The sequence below is a fragment of the Grampus griseus genome (genome assembly GCF_964374135.1).
Source record: "Grampus griseus genome assembly, chromosome: 12".
In the NCBI taxonomy this organism is placed as follows: Eukaryota; Metazoa; Chordata; class Mammalia; order Artiodactyla; family Delphinidae; genus Grampus; species Grampus griseus.
The window spans coordinates 8373225-8399653 of NC_139006.1; the positions used below are offsets into that span (position 1 = coordinate 8373225).

Consider the following 26429-nt stretch of genomic DNA (forward strand, 5'->3'; position numbering starts at 1 on the left):
TCTTCCCAGACCAGGGTTCAAACCCGTGTCCCCTGCATTGGCAGGCAGATTCTTAACCACTGCGCCACCAGGGAAGTCCCCCTCTGTGTCTTGACTATTGTAAATAGTGCTGCTATGAACACTGGGGTGCATATATCTTTTCATCATTTCTGGATATATGCCCAGGAGTGGGATTGCTGGATCTTAAAACCTTTGATTTATAATTTGATACCTTTTTATGTGCTTTAAGCAAATTGGGTTGTATGTGTAGCTTGAGCCCAAGGGTAATTTCTTATACTCCAGGGGAATTAATCATTTAATTCCCAAAATTATGTCATGAAATAAAGGTTACCTACATGGCTGATATATTTGTACTGGGGAAATAACTGTAAGCAGTTTGTAAATGTGTTAGGTGACTGTGCTTACTTTATTTCCCTGTTCTTCTCTAAGTGTATGTATGTTAACACGAGCTTCAAAGGAAGAGTTCTATAAACCAGCTAGTTACCTGCCTACATAAAATTCTAATTGGTACTTCCTTAACACATTGAATGAGACATGTTTTCTTCTTGAAAAGTAAATAATTGCCTTTAACTTGCTTCATTCTCTGTGTTCATCCTTCCTTTCTTAGGTTGTTTTGACCATCACTTGGGGATAAAATTAAAAACTTTAAACCTTCCCTTAGCAAAATAAGAACTAAAGAAATAATGTAATGGTACAGCTGAATGAAGTTCTTTCATGTAATTCAATTTCCCTAGGTTTTGTTGAAACAACTTTGAGGTGGGGTATGAGAGAAATAGATGAGGGAAATTGAGGTACAAACTTCCAGTTACAGAATAAGTGTGTCATGGGTATGAAATGTAGAGTGCAGGGAACACAGTCAATAATAATGTAATATCTTTGTATGGTGACAGATGAGAATTAGACTTATCATGATGATCATTTTGAAATGTATAGAAGTATCGCATCACTATCCCATGCACCAGGAAGTTTTAGGTCAATTACACTTCAAAAACAAACATAGGAAAAGAGATCAAATTTGTGATTATCAGAGGCGGAGGTGTGGGTGGGAGGGGGAGGAATTGGATGAAGGTGATCAAAAGGTACAAAGTTATAGGATAAATAAGTCTTAGGGAATGTAATGGTACAACATGATAAATATAATTAGCACTGCTGTACGTTATATATGAAAGTTGTCAAGAGAGTAAATCTTAAGAGTTCTCATCACAAGGAGAAAACTTTCTTATTTTGTATATATTAGATGATGTTCATTAAACTTATTGTGATAATCATTTCATGATGATCATAAGTCAGATCATTGTGCTGTATACCTTAAGCTTATACAGTGCTGTATGTCACTTATATCTCAGTAAAACTGGAAGGATAAATTAAATATAAAATTGACACACGCGCACAAAAAAACTACTACTACTATGTACAAGTCAAAGTAATTTTCCAAAAGGTACACAGCTCATACAAATATTGAGTGGACACATGTCAGAGATTCTATTTGGCTCATTAATTCAATGAGGGAGAATCAGTAAGATGGTAAAACTGGTTACAGGATCATGTGAGGAAGTGTGCTCAATATTAGAATAGAATTGATGTGTGTTAGATTACAAAAACTGGTTAATATCCTATAGGGCAGTAAAACTAAGGTTATCTTTTATACAGGAGAAAAAGCCACAACTTCATAAAACATGAGCCCTTAATAATAGCACAGTGAAAGAATGTTAAATTTTTCCAAAACACTAAATCTTTGAGTGTGCTTGTTAAGTAATGCTTCTGAATGACATTGAAAGGACATGCCATCCTCCCCTTGGCCTTATCTCCAGGTTTTAGTTAATGTTTTTTTAGCACTGGAAATTGTTCTTGTTTTAATACAGTTGAACCCTCTGAATCTTTTTCTTGCCAAATTTATAGTCATGGTATTTTTTTGATACATCCACCCTCAACTTTTTGTGTTGTCCAAAACCCAGATTTAGAGTGAATGGACAGGTGTTTAAAACACACTGGGGTGTTCTCTCAAGTGGTAACCTTCTAGCTTGTCTTGAGTTTCTTGAGTAGATGCAGGGTGTAACTGAGCTACCTAAGTTTTCTTTCCTTGGAATCAAAAAAGGTTGGACGAATCTGCTAAAAGCTAGTTGTCCGCTAAAAGCTGATTGATTGGGGGAGAGAAAGGGAATTTCATTTTATCTGTTTGGTTTCCCCCAGGAAATTGTTTAAACTTAGACTGTAAGCTTTAATTCCTCAGAATAGTCCTTATATCCATGAAGGTAAAGCAGTGTGTGAAATTGTAATCTTTAAAAAATGGTAAGATTGTGGCAGCTTCAGACTTCAAACTAAGACTAAAACACAATCCATGATAAAAATGTTTTTGTTCTTACATTTTCCCTTAAATGATTTGATTTAAAATTTTCTATTAAAGAAATAGCTTGGCTCTTTGTTCTGTTCTACATTTGGCGACAGAAAGCTGATGCTAATCAGTATTCTACAGGAGGTTTCTTGCAGTGGATTGCATAACTGCCCTTGACTTCGGGATACTTTCATCATGCAGTTTCTAAATGGTTTACTGGCTTGCAGTCTAAAATGCCCATGTGCATTCAGATTTAGTTGGTGTGTGTTAGAATTCTGAATGTCTTAGAATATTTTGAACTCTGGTATAGACCCAAAGAGTTTCACTTTTATAAACAGTGTCATTAAAGAAATGGCATGGTGTATAGTAATAATAATGCCAACTTGCTTTGGTAAGGCTTAGTGCAGTTAATTTTTCACATGTGACTTTATTTGAATTGTATGGTAATCCTGCTCAAGAGGTTAGAAAACTTAGGCTCTGAGAAGTTGTGACATGTCCGAGGGTCGCACAACTTTTAATAGAAAGGTAAAGTTGAATTTTCTGATGGGAAACATTGGTAAACCTGGTTCTCTCTCTTCCACTTAATAATTGTGTAACTGTGAGCACATCTTTTAACCTCTCTAGTCCTTTGTTTCCTCTTCTGTAAATGTCAGACATCTTTGGAAAGAGCTTTGTGCCAAGCTTCCTTTTTTAGATGTTGTATCTGTTAGAAGTTGTAGGGATAGGTGATCTTGCTGCATGTGACCTTGGACATGAATCTTTTCCTCATTTGACAAACCAGTTATATGTGTTTGAACTAACACCTTTTATCAGGAGTCATCACAGTTTTACTTGTATATTTTAATTTTTTAAAAAATCGTTTTGTCTTACTCATAGCTTTAGTTCAGTTCCAAGGTTGATTTAGTTCTGAGTGTACTTTTGAAATGAAGCTTTTGGAATTTAAAAGTATGTGCTATAATTGACGTATATACACTATCAAATGTAAAATGGATGGCTAGTGGGAAGCTGCTGCATAGCACAAGGAGATCAACTCCTTGCTTTGTGACGACCTAGAGGGATGAGATAAGGGAGGGTGGGAAGGAGGCTCAAGAGGGAGGGGATATGGGGATATATGTGTGCATATAGCCAATTCACTTTGTTGTACAGAAACTGACACAACATTGTAAAGCATTTATACTCCAATAAAGATGTGGGGAAAAAAAGTATGTGCTATATAATAAGCAAATCTTATGAGGCAAAAGAAGTTATTTTAAAATAAAAATGAGCAGATTTTCTTACTGAATATGAGTCAGAATGCTCTGAAAAGATGTTTTTAAAGCATTACATGGCCCTTTTTTACTTTAGTTTAACATTTTAAAAATTCCTTATTGTAGAATGGTTTGATCATTCCAAACTGGACTTCTGAATTATAATTGGAAAACAAACCAAGAAAAAAAAGCCATCTTTAAGAAACTAGCTTATGTCACTTTATTATTCTGTAAAATTAAGAATTCTTTCCTAAGCCTGCTTCCATCTGTATTGTCTTGGTAGCATCAGTTCATTCAGCTCTGCGGGCTCCTTACTGTATACACGTAGTTGTGCAGCTTCATAGAAAATGAGCTATTGCCACAATAAAAATAAGTAGGAAGAAGTAGAGAAGCAGTTTGTCTTATTTTACTTGGGGAGTTTTTATGCAACTCTGAAACGTGAGTTTATTCTTCCTAGGCTTTTACTGTTAGCTCTAAGGCAGGAATACCTGTGTCACTTCCTCAGCCAGCCATTTGAAATGTGGAATTCTGAGCATTCTAAAGAGTACTGCTGAGTCTTGGAATTGACTGACCCAGAGTCCTCATAACTCAGATTTCACGTGGGTTCTCTTCTGTGTCTGGTGCTGTTGCTGCTTATTATTTATTCAGCTCCTCAGTGATGCTGTTTCTCAGACTGTTAGGTGGATGGGGGAGGCAGTCTTAATAGTGTCCAGCAGGAATAAGGGACAATATTCCTCATGCTGAGCTTCAATTAATCACTTTCATTAACATTTATACTTAAGTGAGAAAGGCCTTTTGTCTTAGCAAATGTTACATGTTTTTTCTAGCATATTTTTTATACCTTTTCAACACTTAGGCTTTTTTTTTCTGTAGATGTTCATTCTGGACAAAGTTGACAGTGATACTTGTTCCCTTAATGAGTTTACCATAACTGGATCAACATATGCACCTATCGGAGAAATGTGAGTAATCCCTCCTTGTCTTTTAAAGGCTCCACTCTGGTAGTTTGGTGCTTGTATAGACTTGCAGTGTCTCTAAAATGTTCAGACAGTTTTCCTAATGTGGCTCATGTTTATCAGAGTAGTTCATTTTCTTTAAAAACAAAATTGATAATACATACTTTGGAAATTGAAATTGACATTACAGGTTGTATAAGCCAGTGACCCTTTTTCATCTTTTGAAGCCTAAATTTTCAAGTGGGGTTTCTGGTTTGCTTTGGTTTGGTTTTGGTTTTGGTTTTGATTTGATTTTTTTGGTCACCCTGCACGGCTTGCGGGATCTTAGTTCCCTGACCAGGAATTGGACCCAGGGCCCTGGCAGTGAGAGCACCGAGTCCTAACCACTGGACCACCAGGGAATTCCTGTTTGTTTTTCATTGATACCAGTGGTGGAGGAATTTCATTAACTAAGAATTCCTGGTCTTTACTGATTGACTGCTGATACCAGAGACATATTCTGTCTCCAGCATCAGATTTCTTTTGAATGCTTGCCAGTCTGTTGTCCACAAAATTCTATTTATTAGTAAATAATTAAATAAAAATCAACAGAGATGACCACAGTGTGTTCTAAGAGTTACTTTTTCTTTTGACAGACATAAAGATGATAAACCAGTGAATTGTCATCAGTATGATGGTCTTGTGGAATTGGCAACAATTTGCGCTCTCTGTAATGACTCTGCTTTGGATTACAATGAGGTAAGCCTCCTCACAAATGAGAAACTAGACCTGGCTGTTCCTAGTTCAAGGGTGCGGTGGGTGGAATGAAAATCCAGCCTTCCTTCCTCCCTTTTTGAAAGTATGGGTTCCTGGTTTTATTTTCCCTTTCCATTAAGAGCCTATCTCTATCAGAGCCAGCATGACCTACCCAAAGGAAGCTGGAAGCCTTTCATATATTCTCTGTGACTGAGCATTGCAGTTACTTAACTAGGAATTGTAGCGTACATGATGTTCTCTTCTGTGTATAGCTTAGTTACTATAAATGATTAAAACCAGGATACTTTTTCCTGAAAGTATAGGGTATTGATCTTGCTTTTTAAGATGGGTAACATTATGTCCTAGAGGACAGGCTGAGGCTTAGAAGGTTGTTTTGATGATGATGATGATGATGATGATATAATATAAAATTTAACCAACAGAAAACCTTTTTTTCCTCCCTTTTTAATTTTAAACAGTGAGATAAATTCTTTGGTTTCTAAAGGCAAGCCAGTCCCCAACGGAAACAGAATGTAAACTCTGTAGAATGATAAATAATGACAAGGAATTACAAATACTGTTTGAAAGCTCCCTATGTTTGAATTAATACTGTGAATATTGGCTTCTTATGGTTAAGGGAAATGAAAGATCTAATTATTAGAAAAAGATAAAATGCACACCTATGCTTTGAGTTTATTTTTAATTATCTGGATCATATGCTCCAGAATAGGATAAAAATGGCCCAAAGAATAATGGTACAATGGGCAAGAGATTATGCACCTATGGAAAAAGTCTTTATTAAAGAAAATTTACTACTTTTCCCTTTTTGTAATTTGTATGCTTTTAACTACTACAGGCGAAGGGTGTGTATGAAAAAGTTGGAGAAGCTACAGAGACTGCTCTCACTTGCCTGGTAGAGAAGATGAATGTATTTGATACTGAATTGAAGGGTCTTTCTAAAATAGAACGAGCAAATGCCTGCAACTCGGTCAGTATTTGAGCTTAGTGTTTTATTCATGCTGCCCATCACTCAGACCATATATTCTTAGTCTGCTCACTCTCTTACTCTCTTAGATAACTTAGTGTATACCTTATTTCCTCAAACTTGCAATATCTCCTTCCCCATACTCACTATAAGGTAAAATGGTCTGGCCATTTGACCACGAAAATAAAAGTAATCAATGGATAATTTCCACATGCAGCCTCTGTGCCCATAAGGTCTGCTGTCTCCCCCAGTGCTGTGAAATGGACTCTTCTTGCTCCCAGCAAAACCCAGCTGCTCCTTGTCTAGTGAGCCCCAACATCTTTCCTGCTTATCAATCTCCCATCTCTACTGGATCTTCATTAGAGAAATAATAGTATGTTTTTTATCTAAAAACTTTCTTTTGCCTTAAGCACCCTGCTTCTTTTCCTTCACAGTGAAATTTCTCAAAAGAGCTATTTTTATGTATTGTTTCATTCTTCCCATTTTCTTGAATCCACTCCAGTCAAGCTTTTGCCTCCTTCTAGTCTATCAAAACCTCTTGTCCAAGTTGCCCATGACCTTGTGCTAAATGGTCCAATTGTTTATGCATGTGTACTACTAACACATTTAAAGTACACGGAGCAAGGACTTCCCTGGTGGCGCGGTGGTTAAGAATCCTCCTGCCAGTTCAGGGGACATGGGTTTGAGCCCTGGCCCAGGAAGATCCCACATGCTGTGGAGCAACTAAGCCCATGCACAACTACTGAAGCCCGTGTGCTTAAAGCCCGTGTGCCTAAAGCCCTTGCTCCGCAACTAGAGAAGCCACCACAGTGAGAAACCCATGCACCACAATGAAGAGCTCGCCACAACTAGAGAAAGCCCACGCACAGCAACAAAGACCCAACACAGTCAAAGATAAATTAAAAAAGTACACGAAGAGGGCTTCCCTTGTGGCGCAGTCGTTGGGAGTCTGCCTGCCGATGCAGGGGACACGGGTTTGTGCCCCGGTTTGGGAAGATCCTATGTGCCACGGAGCAGCTGGGCCCGTGGACTGTGGCCACTGAGCCTGTGCGTCCAGAGCCTGTGCTCCGCAACGGGAGAGGCCGCAGCAGTGAGAGGCCTGCGTACTGCAAAAAAAAAAAAGTACACGAAGCAAAAGTTGACAGAAATAAAAGGGAAAGTAGATGAACTCACAGTGAGTTGGAGATTTTAACACATCTATCTCAAAAATTGACAGAACAAGCAGTTGAAAAATCAGGATGTGGAAAGACACTGTAAATATACTCAATCCAACACTTATTTCTATTGTGCTACTTTTTTTTTTAATTTATTTTTATTTATTTATCTATTTTTAGCTGTGTTGGGTCTTCGTTGCTGCACGTGGGGGCTGTTCTTTGTTGTGGTGCGTGGGCTTCTCATTGAGGTGGCTTCACTTGTTGCAGAGCATGGGCTCTAGGCATGTGGGCTCAGTAGTTGTGGCTCACAGGCTCTAGGCATGCGGGCTCAGTAGTTGTGGCGCATGGGCTTAGTTGCTCCACAGCATGTGGGATCTTCCCAGACCAGGGCTCGAACCCGTGTCCCCTGCTTTAGCAAGTGGATTCTTAACCACTGTGCCCCCAGGGAAGGTCCCTATCGTGCTACTTCTAATATGCTTTTCAAATGCATAAGGAACATTCACCAGAATAGACCATATTACTGGTCCATGAAGCAAGACTCAACAAATTACAAAGGATTGAAATACAGCTGGTTGCTGACCGTGAAAGAATTAAACTAGAAATTGATAACAAAAAGATAAATAAGCTTCCATCTGAAGAAAGTAGAAAACCAGCAAATTAAATACAAGTAGAAGGGAAATAGCAAAGACAAGATCAGAAAGCTATTCTGAACAATTTTGACGGCGTAGAAGAAATCAACAAGTCCTTTCAGTAACACAGCTTTCTAAGCTGACACAGAAAAATGGAATAATCCTGTGTCTGTTACATTAATTGAATCTGTAATTAAAATCTACCCCACAAAAATTCCTCAGGCCCGGTTCTGTATAATGCTAAAGAAATGCCAGTTTGGGGGAGCTCCCTGGCAGTCCAGTGGTTAGGACTTGGTGCTTTCACTGCAAGCTGTTCAGCATGGCCACAAAAAAACAAAAAAGTGCAGAAAATGAAACCCTTATCACCTCATTTGATGAGGCCAGCATAACCCTGATACCAAAACCTGACATGGATGCGACAAGAAAAGGAAGTTACAAGCTAGTATTCTTTTTAATATATCAATAGAAGTAGAGATTCTCAGCACAACATTAGCAGATTGAGTCTAGTAATATATCGGAACTTTGACGTGTTATATTTGAGCAGAATAACCACAACTACAAGGCTAGCTTGACATTCAAAGCTCAGTGAGGTGGCCGTGTTGCAGGGTGCAGGCGTGTCTGCCCTAGACACTAGACAAATCTGTGGCTCCTCAGCTGCCTTCCCCCTGCCTGTCGGAGCCCCAGAGCCTGGGTTTCTTGGGCTGAACAAAGTGGCAGGCAGGATGGACCAGTCTGTTGAGGACACCCAGGTGCTGGAGGCTGACCAGATGGCCAGTGTCTGTCAGCCTCTGTTGCAGGTGGTTTTACTCAGGTCCAGCTGTACCAAGTGTTCGAGGACACAGAATCCACTGACAGTTTACTGCAGGACAGATCCAGCCTTTGTCCTAGACAGAGTGGTGAATGGTTGCTTAGATGAGAAGCAGCGTAAGCAGTGTGCAAACAAGATGTTATAACACACGAAGGTCAGAGTAACAGGCAGCGGTACGTACAAGTGGAACAAGAGGAAGAGAAGAAGCATAGTGCCAAGAAGCGAGCTAAGGAAGCTCAGAAATGGGAACTGCAGAAGCCGGAGAAGACGGGTTGAAGGGACTGTGATGCCGAGCAGGAGCAGAAGGTACCTAAGAAGGAAGCAGGTCAGGCCCCAGAGTCTCCGTCTGGGCCCACCCCCACAAACCACCACCCTGGAAACACACCTGCCCCTCTGCACCAGGGACAACATCATCTTCGTGCAGTGCAGGGTGGTGTAGCCAGGAGATCGTACGGTGGGTCCTCCAGACCTATTCCCAGTACCTGCTGCCTCCCAGCCTTGGCGCTTAGATTTCTTTGGAATTGGGTTCTGCCACACATAATCTCTTAGTACCTGTCATCTCCAAATGGCTGCCAGTTAGTGCTTGAGGCTCCTCTTTGCAGCACTTCTTTGATTTGTAGTCAGGGTTTCCTGGTAGATAGAATAAGGAGAAATGGAAAGTTAAAAATATAGCCTTTCCTAGTTATACAAAGCAAGACTCATTTCTACTAAATGGTCAGCTGTCACTACGTTTCCTTTCTTTCATCCTTCCCTGGATATCCAGGGCAGATTAGGAGGCAGTGTGTTTTGGGGGAGTAGGGTGGCACCACACAGCACAGGCAGCCTAAGGTGGGCGACAGTGTGAGGCAGAACTGGACTTCTGCTCTGGCACTCCGTTTCCTTTACATTGTTTTGCCTCCTTTATACTATCCCGAGAAATCAAAACTCGCACCGGCATGGAGGATGTCTCAGCTGAAGTATAGTCGCCCTATTTGTGCTTCACAACTAACAGTCTCACTGCCATGAGGATCTTGGGCAGCTCCTATGGCATCCTGCCCCGATTTACATGGTTTTCATGAAACAGACATCCAGGCCCTTTGTTTCTGTTATAGGGAATTCACCCCAATTGTCATTAAGTAGGGGGCCAATCCTTGCAAAGCCACATTGTCTGACAGCTCTATTATTAGTTGGTGTGACTAAACCCTCGAGAAGCAACCCGAAGATTCAGCTTCACAGAGACTGAGGTTTAGAATTATATGATTCTAGACCTGTAACTGCTCAACGAAGGGAAACAAGTAGCAGCATGGAACTTAAAAAAGTGGTACGTTAATTGTAATGACCACTGCAAATAAGGGCAGGAGTGTCTGTTCTGTAAGAGTCTGCGGTCTAAGTATTTTCTTGCTCTGTGTCCTCCTTTGCCTCATTTTTTGCCACAGCAGCTGAGTGAAGGGATCAGAAATGACTGTCATGGTGCTCACTCACTGAAAATTCCCAGAAATGAACTTTTGCCTGCTCCTCCCGCCCCCGAAAGCAAGAACCTTTTATAGTACAGAGGTGAATAGAGCAGGACCAGCTTTTTAAGGCCTAGCGGCCCATTTGGATAGGACTGTTGATCTTCACAGCCCTGATACTGGAAGCAATGGCTTTGTTCTTCTCTCCCCCTAGGATGTGTCTGGCGCCGAGGTCCACACCTCACTCAGAATCACTACCCATTCTTTCAGTCTTCCTAGAGTCATTGGTACAAATGCTTAATGGAAACTAAATACATAAGTAATGTATCAGTCAAATAATGTAGAATTCATAGTGATTGTCTTTTTGTTGCTTGGGGCAACTCTTGCTGAGAGGATGGCTTCAGCCCACTTGTAATTGCCTACATTGGATGCTGAGGTTCTTTGGGATTTCTACAGTTATTATTAAATACTTGTCTGAATTAGGGAGAAATCAATGTAATTCACCACATAATTGAGTAAAGGCAAAAAACCGTAAGATCATTTAAATAGATGCAGAAAAGGCATCTGATGAAATTTAATCTCAGTTCATGATAAAAACTCAACAAACTTATCTTCAAGTTGATGGTGTATTTACACAAAATTAACATATCTAATGGCAAAAGAAGAATTTCTACTTTCAACATTTCTATTCAGTGTTGTACTGGCAGTCCTAGTTCATGCAGTAAGGCAAGAAAAATCAAAGATATAAAAATTGGGAAGAATAAAGTATGTTTATTTTGTAGGTAACATGATTGTATACATAGTCCAAATCTGAATCTGAAGGTTAATTCTCAGTCTTCGTTTTACCTGAGCTGTCAGTTTATCCTGTCAGTCTCTCCCTCCTTGAAAGTCCTTCACTTCACTCGTTCTCCTCCCTCCCCCACCCCCTGTCCCCTGCCATCTCCTTGGCTGCATCTTCCACATCCCACCAGAGGTGAAGAGGTTCCAGGGCCCAGTCCTCGGCCTTTTCTGTTTGCAGTTACTCCCTTGAACTCCTCTCACCTCATGACTTCAAATACTGTCCATGTGCTGACATCTAATATAGTACCCACTAGCTATCTAAAGCTATTTAGAATATTTAAGTGGTGTTCCTTGCCCCCGCTTCAGCTAATACTTAACTACCAGAGCTCGAAACCCTCCACTGTCTTCCTGTTTCATCTGTTACAAAAGCCAGATGCCTTACATTGACTTTTAAGATCCTACAACCTGCTTCTGCCACTCCTGCCATTAACCTCTCACTTCTTTTTTGCAAACTCTGTTCCAGCCATGTTGGCCTGGAGGCTCCTTGAACGTGCCAGGTCACGTCAGCCTGCACGTCTGTTCTCTCTGCCACACTCACATCTTTCACATTTTTACTCAAATACTGCCTTCTCAATACTTTATGTAAAAGCGCAGTCATACATAGTTTTCTCTCTTCCCTGCTTATTTTTAAATATTCTTCTCCGTAGCACTTATAATCTACTTTCACATTCTAGTGTGTCTTTCCCAAACTAGAGGGTAAGTTTTATGAGGGTGAGAACTTGGTTTGTCTGTTGCTGTATCCCTATTGCCTTTCACATAATAGGTACTTAGTGTTTGTTTAACAAATCAAAAATGTGCAGAAATTGCCATCCAATAATATTCCATATGTTCTCTTTATAGGTCATTAAACAGTTGATGAAAAAAGAATTTACTCTAGAGTTTTCACGCGATAGAAAATCGATGTCGGTTTACTGTACACCAAACAAACCAAGCCGGACATCGATGAGCAAAATGTTTGTGAAGGCAAGTACAACTGATTGCAGTTGAGATGTTCTTACCAGGATTGGAATCCTGGGTGAGCTAATAAATAAAATTGTTGATATAAATCTGTAACATTTCCAGGGTGCCCCCGAAGGTGTCATTGACAGGTGTACCCACATTCGAGTTGGAAGTACTAAAGTCCCCATGACTCCTGGAGTCAAACAGAAGATCATGTCTGTCATTCGGGAATGGGGCAGCGGCAGCGACACACTGCGATGCCTGGCTCTGGCCACTCACGACAACCCACTGAGAAGAGAAGAAATGAACCTGGAGGACTCTGCCAACTTTATTAAATATGAGGTTAGCTAATGAAAAGCTTCCTTGCCCACATCCTGCACATTCATTGTGTTCAGACAGCACTCCTTCAATAAAAGGTCAAACGAGTCTTGCTTTTGCCGAGAAAAGGGTGCGGTTATTTGTTTTTCTTCAGGCCAAATGTATTTATTACCTTTATAATTTAGATTGCTGCTTCAAACATACACAGTTAACAACTTAATACAGGCCTGTTACTTTCAAAGTAGAATCATCAAGGCTAAAAACCTATTTTGCAGCTCTCATGTAAATTTAAGATATTTTAAAAATTGAGGCTATTTTTAAAACACTCAGTTACTAAAGGTCAAATTGTCCAAGTGGAGAGATTCCGTCTACTTTTCTGCTTATGGAATACTTTCATATCAAGTATGTGACTTCCTGAAGCCTTGAACAGGGAACAAATTTGGGTAGTATGGGCAACTAATTGGCCACTATCAAAATGTTTTTATTCCTCGGTATATTTTTTCCCTCATTTCAGAATATTATTATGAAAGCTAAAGAATTTGGTAACAAGAATGTAGTGATTTTTAATTGTTTCTGACTTATTGGAATTAATACTGTTCTTCATTGGATTTATATCAATGGTGTGAATTCTATCATAAGAAAATGCAGAAACCTTTGCTGTCCACACTGGGGGGAAAACCAGAATTTCCTGTTTTGACATAAGGTGATTCTTTAACTCTAGACCAATCTGACTTTTGTTGGCTGTGTGGGCATGCTGGACCCTCCAAGAATTGAAGTGGCCTCCTCTGTGAAGCTGTGTCGGCAGGCAGGCATCCGGGTCATCATGATCACCGGTGACAACAAGGGCACCGCTGTGGCCATCTGCCGGCGCATTGGCATCTTCAGGCAGGACGAGGATGTGACGTCAAAGGCCTTCACGGGTCGGGAGTTTGATGAGCTCAGTCCTTCAGCCCAAAGAGAAGCCTGCTTGAATGCCCGCTGTTTTGCTCGAGTTGAACCTTCCCACAAGTCTAAAATTGTGGAGTTTCTTCAGTCTTTTGATGAGATTACAGCCATGGTGAGTGTCTTTATACATGTACAGGTAACAGACTGCACAGACACAGCAGATTCTAATTCTGACCATTAAATTTTTAGTAATAGCTCCCATATTTGGAACTTCTTTATTTTTGTCATGATCTGGGGCTGTTTATCAAGGATTCTGTTGACCAGTAGTTGGCATGCTGTATGTTGCATGCATGGAAGATTCTGGAGAAGTTTAAGACCTGGAAGTCTGAATCAGTCACAGGGGAAATATTTGGTGATATCTTTTTTAATCTTTGTTGTGGTTAAAATATACATGTTTGTATCTCACGTTTCTAAAAGCTGATTCAGGACATAATCCACACTCTGTCACCCAGTTTTGGATAGCCTTACCTGAGATGAGATGTACTGGTGATGTGTTCTCTTAAGAGCTACCTGTTGATGAAGCATTTCCCATATTCTTCCTCGCATCTGATTTTTTCACTGAGACATGTTAACATTGTGTCATATTTGCTTTCTGCTGCTTATCTGTGAAACTTCACACTCTTAAAAACAACTTAATTTTGTTGATTGAAACCAGTTATTATAGTTGTCTTCCTCCCTTCCTCTTTCCTCCCCCTTCCCTTCTCTCTCCCAGAGGAAAGCACCATTCTGAATTCAGTACTGGGTGTTTACTATAGAAAACATACATGGGAATGATAGTTTTGTATCTGTAGACAATATTTAAGTGTTTTTGCCCTTTTTTGGTCTTTATATATATTATATATTATAGTTTACATATTTTTGAAGTCTGCCTTTATTCTACTTGAGATTTATCCATGTGGATACAAGTATTTTGTCTTGACTGCCATATTGTGTTTTGTTTGGTAAAAAAATAATACAGATAATTTGAAGTCCCCTTTGTCCCACTTCCCTCTGAAGTGTCACCTATTATAGCTCGTTTGGCAATTTTACATTTCCCAGGTGAAATGTGTTTTATGACACCAACTTACAAAAACGAAAACTTTTCCAGAGAATTCTGTTGTCCAGAGGCCCAACAGCTCCATTCATTCCCTGGCTTTAGGATGGCTGAGCGTTTGTTGGCAGCGTGTTAGGTGGCAGGTGTAAACCAGTGGTGGGTTTCTAACCCTTTCAGACTGGAGACGGTGTGAATGATGCTCCTGCTCTGAAGAAATCTGAAATCGGCATTGCCATGGGCTCTGGCACCGCGGTGGCTAAAACCGCCTCTGAGATGGTCCTGGCTGATGACAACTTCTCCACCATCGTGGCTGCCGTGGAGGAGGGACGGGCGATATACAACAACATGAAGCAGTTTATCCGCTACCTCATCTCGTCCAATGTCGGGGAAGTTGTTTGGTGGGTCCCTATGACCAGCTCACATATATTCCTTGGCTTGTGATGACCAGTTTTCCAGATTTGCTCTTCATGTGGCAGTAGCTTTGCTCTTAGTGCAGCGGGAGAGAGGGAGGGCCGGGCAAGACGAAGGAGGCCCTTGTGAAGGTAGAGGTACTTCCTCTGGTCCTCAGGAGGGCTGTCTACGGCTGCTCCAGTGTGCAAAGGATACACTTTCACATAGAAATGAATTTAAATTAACTATATAAGGTAACATAAAATTCTTGGTCTTGTAAAAGTTAACTTAATTTGAAATTGGATATAATAAATGTTTTATGATTGCCCAGGGAAAAAGTTAAAACAATCATTGCTGTCCACTGATTTTTATGGAGGAAGGTGGGGTGGTGATGTTATTTTAAATAGTGGCCAAAAATAATTTGGGGTCTTTTTCTTCTTTTCTTGGATGGAAACAGTATTTTCCTAACAGCAGCCCTTGGATTTCCTGAGGCTTTAATTCCTGTCCAGCTGCTCTGGGTCAATCTGGTGACAGATGGCCTGCCTGCCACTGCACTGGGGTTCAATCCTCCTGATCTGGACATTATGAACAGACCACCCCGGAACCCAAAGGAACCACTGATCAGTGGGTGGCTCTTTTTCCGTTACCTGGCTATTGGCTGTGAGTACAGTTTTTTATATTATTGATTTTTAAACGAATGTTTGAGTCCAAATTTTGTAAATGCATCCCTTAAAACCCCTTTTTTTTCTGTTTCCATATTAGGGGAGCAAAATATGGAGACTGCCCTTTTGCAGTTTAATGAGCTGTGTATACCCAGTTTACAGTAAAGTTATTCCTTTACTTTAGCATCCTCATTCTTCCTTGGGCCTTTGTGAATGAGGTTCTCAGATTTAATCTATGGGCAAAGGAAATACAGGGAGGACTGAGGCCTTAAATCACCAAAATGTAAAACGAAGTCCCCCTTTCCCTGAGTGAGAGAAGGGATCTGTGCATTCATCAGCAATGGTTGGTTCTTCCACATGTGTGGCCTTTGTAGACCTCGTCCTGACCCAGGATGCTGCTTCTCTCTTCCTCATTTCGTAGGTTAGGAAAGTGAGGCCCAGAGAGGTTAAATGACTTCCTTAGGGTCCCATAAGAAACTGTTTTGTTTTAATATGTTCACATGATTTAACACTCAAAAAACACACAGTGGCATAAAGCAGGAAGGCTCTCAACCAGTTGGTTCCCCTCCGGCACGCCTTCTTGGGATACTTTAGCAAATAGATCCATCTTAGGTGTTTATTTTCGCAAGCGAGATGGTATGCTGTATACACCTGTATGCTGAACCCTGTCTTTTGTATTTCTCCCTGTTTTATGGGTAGTTTTACATCAGTACCAGTATAGCTGCCTTATTGCTGTGCACCACCTGCCTACTGCTCTGTTGGAATTGCTGGGTTAGAGGGTGTGCACTTGGACCTTTCAGTGGATACTACTGCATTGGGACAGTCTCTTATTCTCAAGTGCCTGTGTTCTCCACTACCCTTGGTTGTTTCTTTATAATAAACTTGCTGAATTCAAAAGTAATTGTTGGGGTGGGGGAAGGGATGGTCCCAGAATTGGCTTCAAGCACTGCCATGTGCTCAGCGTTCTGCACTAACTGCTCTAATGGCCTTTCCATATAAAGGTTCTGCCAGGCCCTTGATGGAGCAAATAAATTAGTGTATAACTGGTAGCGTGAGTTTGCCAAAGTCATGACGGGTGTGATCTGGTGCTCTAGCACAGCATGGCCTTCCTTACATGGAGAACACGTGCCTGCAGCCTTAACATACTGGCCGCTGGTTAGAGAGGGCATGGCTAGTGTGAAGGTCCTACCAATTCTAGTAGGTGCATTTCCTCACAAATTCTGGAGGAAAAGCTGCCTGGTTCTTCTGTACCACAGACACCCTTCTCGTTACGGAAACCATCAGCCTAGCTGCTTTATCTGATGCAAGTGAGCAGGTGCCAGTGGTAGCACAGGCTCATTGACATACCATGTCTTTGATCTCTGTCCTAGGGGTTGGCCCTCGAGGCAGCACCTGCAGTAACGCTGCAGGCCGTAAACCCCATGTGTGTTAGTGTCATGATGTTTGTTCCCAGGTTATGTTGGCGCTGCTACGGTGGGTGCTGCTGCGTGGTGGTTCATTGCTGCCGAGGGTGGTCCGAGAGTGTCCTTCTACCAGCTGGTACGTAGCCACCTTTCTTTGTGTACCTTAGATGCAAGGTGGTGTAAGTCTTCACAAACAGTTGTCCTTGAGCTTTCTATGGTTTGGATGTCAGTCAAATAATCTTAAAACTCTTAACAATAAGCAGTTGCATCTAAGGTTATTCTGAAGGACCAGGGCTTCTCTGGGAAATGCGGTGAGATTTTGTGTGGGTCTGTGTTCTGGGTTTGGTGTGGAATTGGTGTGTGGACTTTGGAAATGTCCTTGGCTGATCAGGAACTTGATTGGGCTTTTGTTGCAGAGCCATTTCCTACAGTGTAAAGAGGACAACCCGGACTTTGAAGGAGTAGATTGTACCGTCTTTGAATCCCCATACCCAATGACAATGGCGCTCTCTGTTCTAGTAACCATAGAGATGTGCAACGCCCTCAACAGGTCAGTGAGTCTTCTCAGCATGCTGGGGCAAGAGCCTGACAGCCAGGGTGCTGGGGGATTGTGTGTGTTTCCTGGTTGATTGAGAATCACAGGAAAGCTCCGCCCTCCCCAAAAGGAAGAACAAGCAGCACCGGTTTTAAGAGCTTAAGTCATCATCACCTCCAGGAAGTAGTGGGAGTGCTTAGCCACATGTTCTTCAAGAGACAGCAGAGGCCAAAAATAGGGACTTCTGCACCCCTGTGTGCCAGTGCCCACAGGGAAGGAGCTCTTGCCCTTCAGCATTGAGACAAACAGTATCACCTAATTAAGCCAGTGACAAAAATGGAAATTTCAAAATAGCCTAAGTGTCAAGGGCAATTGAGAGCAGGTTTGAACACACTGAAATGGGATTGCTGTGCTGAAGCCTAGATTTAAATTGGAAGTCTGTCCTACATCTGAACATTCTTCCTTAACTTTGCCACTGTAGAAACTTAATAGAATTAGGTCAGTAGGCAATAGGCAGTGCCAAGTTAGCCGTCACCTTATTGAAGTGTGGTTCTGAACAGTCTCTGTCGGTGATGGCATATGCCTTTGCCCTTTCAGCAGGCACATTTCACCCACCTACCTCTCCTTGTTCTGCAGCTTGTCTGAAAACCAGTCCCTGCTGAGGATGCCCCCTTGGGAGAACATTTGGCTCGTGGGCTCCATCTGCCTGTCCATGTCACTCCATTTCTTAATCCTCTACGTGGAACCCTTGCCAGTAAGCGGTGGGGGGAGCCTGGGCTGGGGCCTGGCTGCCTGTCCAGCAAGTCAGGGAGCTTGATGAGGTTTCTTTGTGTTTCAGCTTATCTTCCAGATCACACCACTGAATTTGACCCAGTGGCTGATGGTGCTGAAAATCTCCTTGCCTGTGATTCTAATGGATGAGACCCTCAAGTTTGTGGCCCGCAACTACCTAGAACCTGGTAAAGAGTGTGTGCAGCCTGCCACCAAATCCTGCTCGTTCTCAGCATGCACCGATGGGATCTCCTGGCCCTTTGTGCTGCTCATAATGCCCCTGGTGATCTGGGTCTATAGCACAGACACTAACTTTAGTGATATGTTCTGGTCTTGACTGACAGTTTTGCATAAAGGTGATGTTTAACTTAATCAATTAATTTTTTTATTGTTTAAAGCAACTGTCTATTTCTGCTGAATTTTCACATGAACATACTAGCTGGTGAAGGAGGTTTCATACTCTAGATTTTGTTTTGCTTTTTCTGACTCCAGTGGGGCAAGATTTTCCTTTTTTATACACATAATTAAAGTGTCCATTGACATGTACAGAGAACTAACACTATTTTATGCAAATATTTTTTTGTAGATGAAAAAGCATGTACAGTGTTCTGTTTAATACTCATCCTTGTATAAAAAAATAGTTGAGCCAGCAGACATTGTCAGCAAATTAATTGGCAGCAGATTTTAGGAAATGAATGTGTGTGGTTTTTTTCTAAAACTAAATAGCATGTATTGTGTCTTTTGCATGATCATCTGGATTTAATCTGAGATCACAGTCTAATTTTTATTCATAAGCCAATTTTTCTGCACTGAGCAGAGTACTGCTACCTCAGTCAGTATTTTTTTTTGGTTTGCCCCACCCCCACCCCTTCACCCCTTGGCCCTTGTTCACCTCCACCCCACCTCCACCCCCACCCCGCTCGGCTGCTTCTCCTGTAGGGTTTTGATGGTTCTGTTTACATCAGTCTTAACAAGAGGTATGCTTGTTCTCGCTTGTGCAGAAAACATTGTTCCAGATTCAATCGACCAGGTTCATGTCCCCTCACATAGTTTTTAAGGTTATTTATTTAAATGTCTAATGTATTTTATTGTAACAGACATTGTTTTGCCAACATTGCCTATTTCAGTGGCACTTCACAATCTAGTTTAAAAAGAAAAATAAAACATTTTAAATGGACAGAGAAAAATAACTGTCTTGTTTTTAACTCTTAAGTGGCTTAGTTTGAACTAACAGATGTCCAACTTTCTCTTAAGTTCTTAGTTTTACTTTTAGTTTTACTGTGCTTGAGGGGAAGAAGGATCCTGTTCTGCTGCATAGGTGGTTGTAGGAATTTTATTTTTAGTGTATAGGCACTAATTGTTATCTGTGATACATTTTTATGCAAGTTTCTGCTGGCCTGTTTTAGCCTGGTGTAGAGGACATAAGGGCAAGTGTGTATGTGTGTGTATGTGTGTGTATGTGTTTTGTAAAATCTGTAAATAGCACATGACCAAATGAACATATTGTATAGAACTATTTTTATTTGAATGTGGCACTAACCACCACCATCGTTACTATGACAAATGTTTGCGCATGTTCGAGATCAGTCTTAACCAACAGTGTGTAAGTCATTAACAGTCCTAACTGTGGTGTTTTCCTCCAATGCCTTCCAACATCCATCAACTAACGTGAGTATTCCCTGAAATTTGGATGCTTTAGCCTAAAGGTTACTGCCACTAAATGAGCTGGCTATATGACACTAATGAGTAAGCCCCTTATGTCAGGCACCCTGAGAGCAGCGGGCATATGACTTTACGTGGCACCTGTGGGCTGGGGTAGCTGTTCTCGACGCCACCCACTGCCTAGGATAACAGCACAGCCACATGTCAGTTGGGGAGGGCCTGGGGGAAGAGAAGGTAGTTCTGCTTTGGTCAGACTGACAGGTGCCTTCACAAATGCCAAGATGAGGATTCACAAAAACTTGTCATGGTTCCTTTGATCTTTGTTAGCTGCAAGGACTTGTCCCAGAATCTTGCTACCTGGTTCAATAAAAAGCAAAAAGTGAGTGAAAGCAAGTAACCAATAAAATCATGCATCATTTGTTGCATGACTTTTTTCTTTTTATGGCTGCGCTGTGCGGCTTGTGGGATCTTAGTCCCCTGACCAGGGACTGAACTCAGGCCCCGGCAGTGAGAGCACTGAGTCCTAGCCACTGGGCTGCCAGGGAATTCCCTGGTTCATTTTAAATAGGCCACCTTTTTCCACCTTCTGGGTCATACTCTTTGCAGCTGAGATTTAACTGTGCTTTAATGTACCCTGGAGAGAAAAGATACTGGCCATAGTTCTGCTCAGCTAGCAAACAACCAGCCCCATCATTAGCCAGGGTGAAGGAGGGCCTAGGCAGCAGCTCGTATTCAGGGTGGTAGCTCACTGCACGTGAAGCCCCGAGAGTTCTTGTGGGTACTTGAAGGTACTTGGGCCCTAGCTGGATACAGGGCCAGCCAGAAGACATGATGTAAATGCTGAGCGTCTGGGGAAAGGTTAACAGGTATCAAGCAGGACAAGGTGCTGCGAAGTTAAGAGGTCTCCATGTAAGAGGGTAGAAAGGTCACATGGAGGCGGATTCTTAATTTAGAGTCCTGGCCTGGCTCATGGAGGCCTCTCAGAGGAGGAGGAGCTGGTTTGGTTGGCAGAGAATGTAGGGGATAACATTTTGCCAGTTTTAGTGTTATGGGGTTTAGGAACAGGTTGAGCAGATCAAATGCAAGGAGTGTGTCTCGGCTGCAAACCAAACCAGGGTGTCTGAGCTTGTTGGGTGGGGTGCCATTCAGTGGTCAACTTTTCCTGACTCAGCTCCTTGATTATTATTGGCCCTTGCAAAGTAAGTTGAATGGTATGGAAGGCTATTACCTTGTGCTTTCTCAGCTTCAGGCCTGTCCAGCCCACAGAGGTGGTTTAGGCACCCATTTCCCTCAACTCAGACAGCTGGGAGTGGGAAAGACCCAGTGGTGCAGAGTCCTTTTGTCTGCTCTGTTTCAGGCTTCGCCACCAAAAAACGTCTGATTGGCACCTCCTCAGTAGTTGGTGCTGCTGTGGGCACATCCCTGGCTCTGTCCTATAGGGAGCAGCAGGTACCCAGCCCCATCCTCACCAAGTACCCGCAGGAAGGCACCGTTGGCCTCTCTGCTTCTGCTGCTATCAGTAGCTGGATAGGACGGCAGCATCCTCAGACCCATCATGTTACATGCTCTCAGGCAGCTCTTGCCTGAAACTTGCTCCAGGTTCTTTCTCAACGGGCAAGTGGGCTGAAGGCCCATCCCATCAGTGTTCTGTTTTTTTGCCACCCCATGCCCAGACTGACCTCTTTAGTAGAGCTTTACCCTTTGCCCAGGAGATGGCAGTCTTACACGTTTCCTAAGTGGGGTACTGTGCCAGCAGCTCATTCTGCATCTGTACAGTGCAGGTGACACGTTGGGTAGGGAGAGCTGCAAGAGCTCAGAGACAAGCAGGGCAACTGCCACCTTCCCTCACAAGCAGCGGCTGCCACATTACCTTCAAACTGGGGCCTCAGGCCCCTGAATGTCCGTGTGGTGGGCAGACCTCAGGAATATCCAAGACCACAAGCGTTATTAGCTCAGTGTCTGCCAAGCCTGTTGTGTCTGCAGGGCGGAGGCACCAAATTGTGTCAAAACCACCACCCTGCATGTGAGGGTAATCTGCAGCCTTTTTTCTTGAAAGGGAACAGTGATAAAGCAATTCCCCTTCTAGGACTGGATGCAGCCCAGAGGCTGGCCCCCGGGGAAGGAAGGAGAGAGGCTTGGCGCTGATTACCACGCTGCTCACTCTGCTTCGCCTTCCTTACCCTCTGCACTGCTAACTGAGGACTTCGTAACTTTTGTTATACCTGAAGCGATTAAGTGTCTGCCTGGTTGGATTCTCTGTAGCCAGGTGACATGAGGGGCCTGTGTTGCTGAGCCAGTGCTTCTGGATGCTACCCTGTGTAGGCAACCCCTCAGGGACAGTTGATCAGAAATGCTAGTCTTAAAATCTTAAAAGATCAAACCGAATATTCCTTTTCATCTGTCACTATTAATCTTAAATTAGTTATTCTAACATTTCCTCCCCATATTTCATAAAGCTGATTTCCTCTCTCTTTCCTTTTCAGCAATACTGGAGTAACCGCTTCCTAAACCATTTTGCAGAAATTTAAGGGTGTTCAGTTGCGTGCATGTGCGTTTTTTAGCAACACATCTACCAGCCCTCTGCATGATTGATGTTGGGGGGAAAAAGAAAATTAGAAAAAACTCCCCAACTCATTGTGTGTTATGTGGAGGAAACGTGTATTACCAGTGGGGTTTTTAGCTTTTAAATCAAAATAATTACAAATGTACAGTTTAGCTTAATGAATCAGAAAGCCTCTCCAGAGAAATTTGGTTTCTTTGCTGCAAGAAGAATGAGGTTCTGAAACCTTATCCAAGAGCTTAGAAGCCATCAGCCAAGTTGCCATATTTCTCTGTGCAAAATGTCATAGCTTAAATAAATGTACAATATTCAGTTGTAATGCATGCCTTCAGTTGTAAGTAGCCAGATTTCTCTATGGTGTCATTGAAACATGCTACTTTTTAATTGGCCCTGTACAGTTTGCTTATTTATAAATTTATTGAAAACACTACAGGTGTTGAATGGTTAAAAATGTAGGCTTCCAGTTCATAACTTCGGTTATATTTTGAGTGTGCAGCTATTTTGCACTGTATTAAATGTAACTTATTTAATGAAATCAGAAGCAGTAGACAGATGTTGGTGCAATACGAATATTGTGATGCATTTATATCAATAAAATGCTAAACGTCAATTTATCAACGCATGTTTGACTTAGACTGTAAATAGAAAGCAGTTTGTTTCTGTGCTGGCAACAGGCATTGCACAGACATGGTTTCAGGTAAATAAATCTATTCTATGATAAGTTCACAGTGTGGTGTTGACTGTTCTCCTGCAGGAGGGGTGGGTGATGTGCACTGAGGACCTCCAGCCCTGCACCCTGAGCAGTTGTGCCCTTAGGTAGATAAAAGGGACAGAAAGTTCCTGTTGACTTTCTGCATAGGAGAGCAGAGTGGTAGAAGGTCTGGTTGTGTGACATGAGATCTATAAAATATTCCTGCCCTGGTTCCACTGTCTCCCCTTAAGTATGAGAAAAAGAGTGTGTCATGAGTGGGGTTTTCAGAGATAACATGATTTAAAAGTTGTCAGCAGCTTGGAGACTATAGTGATGGAGAGATACTTGTAATACTACTCAGATGCAAAATGTAAATCCCACTGTTAATAGATATAGAAAAGAGCTGAGTAAACCAACTATACTCCAATTTAAAAAAAAAAGAGAAAGGAGGTTCCCCCCCCCAAAAAGGAACTGAAATCTATATACATGGGAAAAATATTTGATAAATTTTAACATCCATTCTGTAAAGGATAAAAAAAAACTTTTGAGTACCCATAATTCCCATTTTTTGACATAATGAAAAGCCAGAAGTATTGAATTCCAGAATTAAGACTCACCATCCACTGTTGCCCACAACTTAGCACTGTTCTGGAGAGTCACTGTAGTCAGACAAGAGAAGGGAAAATGCCTAGGAGTGAACAGAAAGGAGCAATGGTCATACTGGATCAATAAGAACACCTTATTTTTATGAAAGTTTAATAATTCAGGGGAGATTAACATCTTAGTATGAATGATGATACACATCATACATTATTAATAATATATGAAGGGGCTTCCCTGGTGGCGCAGTGGTTGGGAGTCCACCTGCCGATGCAGGGGACACGGGTTCGTGCCCCGGTCCGGGAAGATCCCACTTGCCGTGGAGCGGCTGGGCCCGTGAGCCATGGCCGCTGAGCCTGCATGTCTGTAGCCTGTGCTCCGCAACGGGAGAGGCCACAGCAGTGAGAGGCCCGCGTACTGCAAAAAACAATAATAATAATATATGAAAATACCAAATGTTTTAATCAGACTGATTCTAATAAAAATGAAAATGCAAGAGTAGCAAGGAAGGGTACAAACCTCAGGTATAAAACCTATAGTCATTAAATGTATTATCTAAGAAAGGTGGCATTTTAGCTTAGTAGGTAAAAGTTGGGTTATCCATTGTCACTGGTTATTCTGAAAAAAAATATGGCTGTATCCCTCACACCCAATCAACTGCAAATGGATCAGAAGGTTTGAAAAATGAAGTTATACCCCAAAAGAAAAATGGCTAAATGATATAAACAAAATTTGTAAATATAAGATGTTCAATCTCACTAGCAAATTAAATTCACAATGAGATACCATTTCATGCCCATCAATTGACAAAAAAACGGGTCTTCTAATACCAAGGATGTGGACAATGGGCCATCCTTACATTGTAGAGCAATTGGGTATCATCATCTGGTACATTTACAGATGCTCTTAACATACAACCTGGCAGATCCTTACCTTCTTAGGGATTCCTCACAAGTGCTGGAAGAGCCATACCAGGATGTTTGCAAAAGAAAAGCACCAACCTAAATGACCAACAACAGGAAAATGGGTAAGTATATTTAAGGCATGTTGAAGTCACTCTGCATCAGTGAAAATGAATAAACAAACCAGGCATCAGCAGATAAACCTCCCTGCACGATGCCACCAAGTGCGATGTATATCAAGTTTAAAATACCCAAAATAAGACCATATCATAGCCTTTTTTTTTTTCTTGGCTGCACTGCACAGCATGCAGGATCTAGTTCCCCGACCAGGGGTCCAACCTGTGGTGTGCCCCCTGCAGTGGAAGTGCAGAGTCAACCACTGGACGGCCAGGGAACTCCATGACCATATCATACTGTTTAACCTGGCCCTAGGGCCAGTGCCTGTCTGTGCTAAGGCATGTGCACTGGCTTCCTTGATGAGAAAGTCCAGCTTACAGAAAGTCAGCTAAACTAAACAGCCATGTGGTGGATTCACAGTGCAAGCTCCTCACCTCTGTGGACTAGGAGCAAACATAAATAACAAGTTCACAGACACCAGCCACAGGGATAGGAAGTGAGTAGGTGGATAGTGGTTAGTTCCAAGAGGGAGGGAGAGCAGAGTTTCACTTCTGTAAGTAATGCTTGGGTGCCATGTATGTAGGGGTTCATTATGCCTTTTGCAAATCTGAGATGTTTTTTTTTTAAATCATAAAAGTACCAGGAGAAAACATGGAAGCTGAGAAGACTTTCTAAGCATGACACAAAATCCCAGGAGAGTGATAAACTGACTACATAAAAACGTAAAATTTTTGGAATACCATATACCTCTCTGGAGTTAGTAAAATAGATGTGCTACGCATATAACAAAGCATATTCTCTAAACATACTAGCAAAGATAAAAGTTTAATGATCTCTCCTTTGCAGCTGGCATTAGGAAAGAGCTCATGCTGATCGTGAAAATGTAAATTGGCCCAATCTCTAGAGGGCAATCTGACAATATCTATGACATTTTTAAATATCCATCCCCTTTGATCAAGCACTTAACTTTGGTGAAATCCCCCCACATGTTTACAAAGCGAAACGTAATCCTGCTGCATTATTGTTAGCAAAAGATTGGAAATAACCTGTATGCCCATCAATAAACAAGCTAGCTGCTAAATAAGCTAAGAACATTCTTACCATGGAGTATTAATGCAGCCTTCAGAAAACCCAAGGTTAGATCTATGATCCAGCAAGCAATGACGTCCAATACACATTTACTGCCCAGTGAAATATTCAAGTGCAGGTCCATCCATGTTGTCATAAAGGGCAAAATTTCATCATGGCTGAGTAATATTCCATTGCTATGTTCCACATCTTTATCCATTCATCTACTGATGGGCACTTGGGTTGCTTCCATGTCTTGGGTATTGTAAATAATGCTGCAATGAACATAGGGGTGCATGTATCTTTTCTAAAATACGCAGGAGTGGAATTACTAGATCACGTGGTAGCTTTTTTTTTTTTTGAAGAACCTCCATACTGTTTAGTGGCCATGCCAATTTACTTTCCCACCAGCAGTGCAGGAGTGCTCCCTTTTCTCCACACCCTCCCCAACACTTGTGATTTGTTGTCATTTTGATAAGTCATTCTGACAGGTGCAGGTAATACAGCTAACTGTGGTTCTGGTTTGCATTTCCCCATGATGTTGAGCATCTTTTTACGTACCTGTTGGCCATCTGTATGTCTTTGGAAAACTGTATTCAGATCGTATGCCCATTTTTTATCAGGTTTTTTGATGCTGAGTTGTATATTTTGGATATTAACCCCTTGTCATATGTATCATTTGCAAATATCTTCTCCCATTTAGTAGGTGGCCTTTTC

General features: G+C 41.8%; 1 protein-coding gene across 3 annotated transcripts in view; it reads left to right on the forward strand.

The window, feature by feature from the left end:
- The window catches only part of ATP2A2 (ATPase sarcoplasmic/endoplasmic reticulum Ca2+ transporting 2), a 60981-nt gene extending 38033 nt beyond the window's left edge, over positions 1-22948 (forward strand). For 2 of the 3 annotated variants that reach the window (XM_082668495.1, XM_082668497.1), the window contains 12 exons: positions 4453-4541; positions 5171-5273; positions 6127-6258; positions 11957-12079; positions 12179-12397; positions 13095-13430; positions 14529-14749; positions 15199-15401; positions 16857-16942; positions 17223-17356; positions 17978-18095; positions 18180-22244. In XM_082668495.1, the coding sequence (XP_082524621.1) occupies positions 4453-4541; positions 5171-5273; positions 6127-6258; positions 11957-12079; positions 12179-12397; positions 13095-13430; positions 14529-14749; positions 15199-15401; positions 16857-16942; positions 17223-17356; positions 17978-18095; positions 18180-18449 (2034 nt within the window). In that variant the 3' untranslated portion in view covers positions 18450-22244. The other variant, XM_082668496.1, reaches the window with a different exon arrangement.
- The last annotated feature ends 3481 nt before the right edge of the window (positions 22949-26429 follow it).